The sequence below is a fragment of the Psammomys obesus genome, unplaced genomic scaffold (genome assembly GCF_907164565.1).
Source record: "Psammomys obesus unplaced genomic scaffold, mPsaObe1.curated_primary_1811, whole genome shotgun sequence".
In the NCBI taxonomy this organism is placed as follows: Eukaryota; Metazoa; Chordata; class Mammalia; order Rodentia; family Muridae; genus Psammomys; species Psammomys obesus.
Genome location: NW_026596353.1, coordinates 86883 through 92882, shown reverse-complemented (window position 1 = coordinate 92882; position 6000 = coordinate 86883). Strand labels below are relative to the sequence as shown.

The window sequence follows — 6000 nt, the reverse complement described above, 5'->3', positions numbered from 1 at the left end:
TCTTTCTTTCTTTCTTTCTTTCTTTCTTTCTTTCTTTCTTTCTTTCTATCTACCTATCCATCTATTCTTTTATTATTCTATCATCTATCCACTATTTATTTATTAGCTCATCTGCCCTTCTGTCTGACCAGCCATTATTTCTTTCATCTGAATACTTATTTATCACCTATCCTTTCTAATTAAATGAAATTAATTTTATTTTATTTATTATAATTTATTTACTTTGTATCCTGGCTGTGGCCCCCTCCCTTGTCTCTTCCTAATCTCACCCTCCCTCCCTCCCTCTTCTCCCCCTATGCCCTTCCTCTAGTCCACTGATAGGGGAGGACCTCCTCCCCTTCTGTCTGACCCTAGCCTATCAGGTCTCATCAGGACTGGCTGCATTGTCTTCCTCTGTGGTTGGCAAGGCTGCACTCCTTCCTCCAGGGAAGGTGATCAGAGAGCCTGCCATTGAGTTCACGCCAGAGACAACTCCTGTTCCCCTTCCTAGGGAACCCACTTGGAGACTGAGTTTATGGACTATATCTGAGCCAGGGTTTTAGGTCCTTTCAATGCATGGTCCTTGGTTGGGTTATCAGTCTCTGTAGGGCCCCCAGGGCCCAGTTTTTTTGCTCTGGTCTCCTTTTGGAGCTTTTGTCCCCTCCAGGTCTTTCTATCTCCTCCTTCTTTCATAAAATTCCATGCATTCTGCTCAAAGTTTGGCTATGAGTCTTAGCCTCTGTTTTGATATCTCAATCAGTAGAGTCTTTCAGAGGCTGCCTGTGGTAGGCTCCTGTCCTGTTCCCTGTCTTCTCCTGCTTCCAATGTCTACTGCGATTGCCTTTCTGAATGAGGATTGAGCATCTTCCTTGTTGTTTAGCTCCTTTAGGAGTATAGATTTTAGTATGTTTATCCTATATCATATGTTTAATAACCACTTACGAGTGAGTATATATCATATGTGTCTTTCTGCTTCTGGGTTACAATAAATAGGCCCACATGAAACTAAAAACCTTCTGTAAAGCAAAGGATACTGTCATCAGAACAAAACGACAGTCTACAGATTGGGAAAGGATCTTCACCAACCCTATATCTGACAGAGGGCTGATATCCAGAATATATAAAGCACTTAAGAAGTTAAACACCAACAAACCAAGTTATCCAATTAAAAATGGGGTACAGAGCTAAACAAAGAATTCTCAATAAAGGAATATCGAATGCCAGAAAAACACTTAAAGAAATGTTCAACATCCTTAGTCATCAGGGAGATGCAAATCAAAACAACCTTGAGATTTCACCTTATACCCATCAGAATGGCTAAGGTCAAAAACTCAAGGGACAATATATGCTGGAGAGGATGTGGAGAAAGGGGAACCCTCCTCCATTGCTGGTGGGAATGTAACCTTGTACAACCACTTTGGAAATCAATCTGGTGCTTTCTCAGACAACTAGGAATAGTGCTACCTCAAGATCCAGCTATATCACTCCTAGGCATATATCTGAAAATTTTTATCTTAATTCATCAGCTTTACGTCCTGACTACAGTTTTTTATCCCCTTCTCCTCACAGTCCTTCCCTCCCACCTGCCTGACCCACACCTACTCTTCTTCTTCTCTCTAGAAAAGGGGAGGCTTCCTATGGATGTCAACCAGCCCTGGCATATCAAGTTGCAGTAAGACTAGGCGCATCTTCTCCTATTGAGGCTGGACAGAGGCAGCCCAGTAGGGGGAAAGGGTCCCAAAGGTCGGCAACAGAGTCAGAGCTAGCCTGTGCTCTCACTGTTAGGAATTCCACACGAAGACCAAGCTGCACAACTGTTGCATATGTGCAGAGGACCTAGGTCAGTCATGTGCATGCTTTCTGGTTGGCAGTTCAGTCGCTGCAGGCCTCTATGGGCACTTATCCTTTCATACATTTATTCAATGGGGTGTTTTCAGGGAATCACTGTTGATTCTGGAAAATATGGATAATATGATTATAGTGCCTACCATTGGGAAGCTCACAGCCTAATGACAATGTGTTATCCAGTGCCAAGAATGACATGGCCTATCTGTGCTGTGCATTGGTATTGCCTTGGAGCTAGTTTTGACCAAACCACTGGAATAGAAGATCTGATAAAGAAGGGAGTCTGCCTGTATCATAGCTACAGGGCCAGTGCCTGGCGCACTGTAGGTGTCTGAGAAGTTTCTGTTGGGTGAAGCAGCTCAAGGGCAGGATAGGCTCAAGGGATGATCAGACCAAACTTTCTTGGAAAAAGCCCATGGTTTTGGGTTTGGACCTCTGTGTGGAGAAAACTTATCAATTCTCAACCAGGATGTCTTGAGGCTGAGTGTCTAGTAAATGTGTTTGGAACCTCTGAGTCAGGCTGCCACAGTGGAGTGGGGACAGCTCTGGAGTGGTAGTTCAGGATATGTTAACCTCCAATGTTAAGCTCCAATGTCCACGTTATCTGGACAGCTTGTAAGTTGAGGGTCTTGGAGTTGCCTTGGCTGGGAATCATCTGGCCCAACAAATATCCTATCTGCTGAGGATTCCTGGTCCAAAGATAGAGAGCACTCACCTTGAGGTGAGAGTTTGACCAGAACCTAAGCTTTGGGTCCCAGCCTAATGTTTTCTCCTCCCCTTGTTTTCTCTTTTAATGTTTCATCACTTTTGAAGTATTTTCTTTTAGGTAAGGGCCAGAATCTCAATCTCTCTCTCCCCACTCTCTCTTTACTATACTTCTTTCTCTCTCTCTCTCTTCCCTCCTATGCCCTGAACAAGTTCCTACCTGTATCCCAGACTGACCTTGAGCAAATGCCTCAGGCTCTTGAGTGCTCCATAGTGGAGCCGCCGTCCTGGCAGACGCTTCTCTTGATGCTCAGAAGCCTGGGGTTCAGAGGAAGGCCAAGGTGTCCTCTGCTCCATTCACCTCTCATTCGTGGGTTAATTATGAGCTTTAGGTTTGTCTGTGCCTGAAGTGAGGAGAGGGACTTCCCAGGTCTCCAGGGTTCTCTTGTCTGCCCCTACTGGTTGTCAGTCAACCCCTGCGGTACATCCCACTGGAAGCAGGCCCAGAGGACTCAGCGGGAGCAGGGCTGCGCCCGCCCACTGCGGTGTCAGTTATCAGCCTGGACAGCGGGGAGCAGGTTCTACAGCCAACTCGCGTCTGCCCTGGGGGAAGGTGCTTACTCACCCTTAGCCTCAAATGCCTTGTCGGTAGACTGGGGCCCTGATCACAGCCTGCTGCTCTTCTTCCTGAACTTGAGATGGGTGGAACTCGCACTTTGGAACATCTTTTGTTCTGGCCTTGGGACAGACTCTGGCAACAAGGGTGTTTAAGAACCTCGTGCCTGCAGTCAGGCCTGCTGCCCAGGTCGCATTGCTGGCAACAGCTGTGGCAGGGTTGGGTGTACTGCGACTGAATTCACCCTCACTGGTCCTCACTTTAATGTCACCAGAAGACTCGTCTCCCAGTGTGTGACTTGGGTGTCCCAGGTCTGCATTTGTGGGTGTGGCTGGGTGTGGCTGGGTGTGGCTGGCATGTCTTGGACAGAGTGTCTGGTGTTTCTTGAGGCAGCATGTGTCTCCCATTCCTATGTGTCTCTCCTGAGGAGAAAGCCAGTCATGTCCTTGTTGCTCTCCTCCACTGCCTGGCAACGTTTTCTAACCACACTCTCTCCTTTCTTTGTCGTTATTTTTTTTTTGGTAGTGTGTATCAATTGCACTGTTAGGGGCTTCGTTATGACATTCATGCAATGCACATAGTGTACTTTGACGAGAGTCTTTCCTCTTGCTGCTTTTTCTCTTTTAAAAATAGTTTTGAACATTTATTTTTTCGTATGTGAGTATATATTTATTATGTGTACGGGCGTTTTGCCTACATGTATGATTGTATACTATGTGTGTGCAGTGTTCACAGAAGCCAGAGAGGGAAGATACAGGATCCCCGAGGACTGGCATTACAGATAGTTGGGAGGCTCCATGTGCATTCTGGGAACCAAACCTGGGTTCTCTGGGAGAGCATCCAGTGCCCTTAACCTCTCAGCCATCTCTCCTGCATCCTAGCTATTTTTTTGTTTTGAGACAGGGTTTCTCTGTGTAGCCTTGGCTGTCCTGGAAATCTGTAGACCTGTAGGCTGGCCTTGAACTCACAGAGATCCGCCTGCCTCTGCCTCCTGAGTGCTAGGATTAAAGGTGTGCTCCACCATGTCTGACTTTCTTATTCTTATTCCTTTTCCTTTTACTATTACCCTTCTATATCCCCAGAATTTCTATTTGTAGTTTTATGTCCCTTTTCTATCTTCCACATATTAGAGAAAACATTATATTTTGTGTTTGTAAGTCTGGCTTATTTCACTTAGGCTGAGCTCCAGTTCCAAACATTTTCCTGAAAATGGCACAGAATCCCATTCTTCATGGCTGAATAGAACACTGTTTTATAGAATACTGCATTTTATTTGCTCATCCGTGAGTGGGCAGTGTGGCTGACTCTATAACTTGGCTATTTTGAATAGTGATTCAATAAACATGGATGTGCAGGTGTTCTTGTCGGGAGCTAGCTTGGATCATTTTTGCTATGGATTTACAGATCCAGCCAGTATAGCTGGCTCATGGGGGGGGGGGTTCTACTTTTAAAGTTTTGAGGTGGCTCTAGAGGCTGTGAGAATTTACATTCCCTGCATCAGCATGTAAGGGCTCTTCCTGTCCACCTCTATTCTTGTCGCCATTTGGTGTTGCTTCTTACCTTAATGGGAGCGATTCTCACATGGTAGTCTTGCTATGAAGCACAGGCTGGCCCCAAACCTATGATCTTCCTGACTCAGCCTTCTGAGTAATGAGATTGGGAGCACATGCCACCACACCTGGTCTGGGTTTTTCTTCCTGGAGGGGAATACTCAGCCTTGGCCCCTGGCCCCTTGAGTCCTCCGTGCCCTAGACTAGCTTTCTCAGCCATTTCCTGTTGTGACAAAGAGACTAATGGACAAAACAGAGCAGCCAAGGTGATACTGGAAGGCCTATGTGGATTTGAGTCTAGAGGCCCCCTCTAAAAGGCTCAACCTTCAGGCCCAGGTTCCAGGAGCAGCTAGATGGCATTGGGAACAGAACCCAGCTCCTGTTGCCATGGTCCGATCTTCAAAAGACCTGTGGACAGCTGCAGATCCTCAGGTGCTGGGCTGTCATCAGTGAGCTTCTTTGAATCATCCACATGGCACTTCTAGAAACAAGAGCCAGCTTAGAACCAGGGTTTATTCCACCCTGGAGAGTGAGGCTAGGGCACACAGGCTGAGGGCTCAGTAGGAGTGGGCTCTTTGTGGAAAGGCTGTAGGACGCTAAGGCAGACAGGCCCTACCCCAGTTCTAATGGCCATGATTGGGTGTTCCTCAGTGCACACTTCTTCCTGGAGATAGAAGGCTTTGAGCCCAACCCCACAGTCACCAAGACATCTCCTCCCATCTTTTCCAAGCCAATGGACTCCAACATCCGGCAGTGGTGAGTACTGGCTGCTGGCTTGGACACATGGCTGGGCCTGGTTGTGGCATGGGAGCACTGTCCATTTCTAAATTAGTCCTACTTTCTTCTCTTTCTTCCTTCTCTGCCATCTCCAGCCTCTCTGGCAACTGTGATGACATGGACTCCCCTCAGTCTCCTCAGGATGATGCGACAGAGACCCCATCCAATCCCAACAGTCCAAGGTAAGTGTGGCCCTCCCCCTTATCTCACTGTTCTCAGCAAGGAGAGGCCACACAGGAAAGAGAAAAAAGTCATCTTCCCTGGGGAGCTGGGACAAACATCTGGAGGCCTAGGCCACGGCTGTGGCACATTTTGTGTTGTGGGGTGAAATATCAATCAATTATAAAACGATATCCCTTTATTATAAAGCCTTAAAAGACAAGAGAACAACGACTTTAGCACAAGTTACACAAGTCAGTAAATAACTTAAAAGCTCTTTACGCAGGGCTTCAATATGCATTTTTGCAGGAACACATACAGGTGTAAGGGGGCACATCTGCATTCAATAATGGTCTATTTGGAGTGTGG

General features: G+C 46.7%; 1 protein-coding gene across 3 annotated transcripts in view; it reads left to right on the top strand.

Moving 5' to 3' along the window:
- The window catches only part of Trpv3 (transient receptor potential cation channel subfamily V member 3), a 32848-nt gene that overhangs the window by 5664 nt on the left and 21184 nt on the right, over positions 1 to 6000 (top strand). For all 3 annotated transcript variants that reach the window (XM_055597365.1, XM_055597364.1, XM_055597362.1), the window contains exons 3-4: positions 5347 to 5451; positions 5568 to 5654. In XM_055597365.1, the coding sequence (XP_055453340.1) occupies positions 5347 to 5451; positions 5568 to 5654 (192 nt within the window). The remainder of the gene's footprint in view (positions 1 to 5346; positions 5452 to 5567; positions 5655 to 6000) is intronic.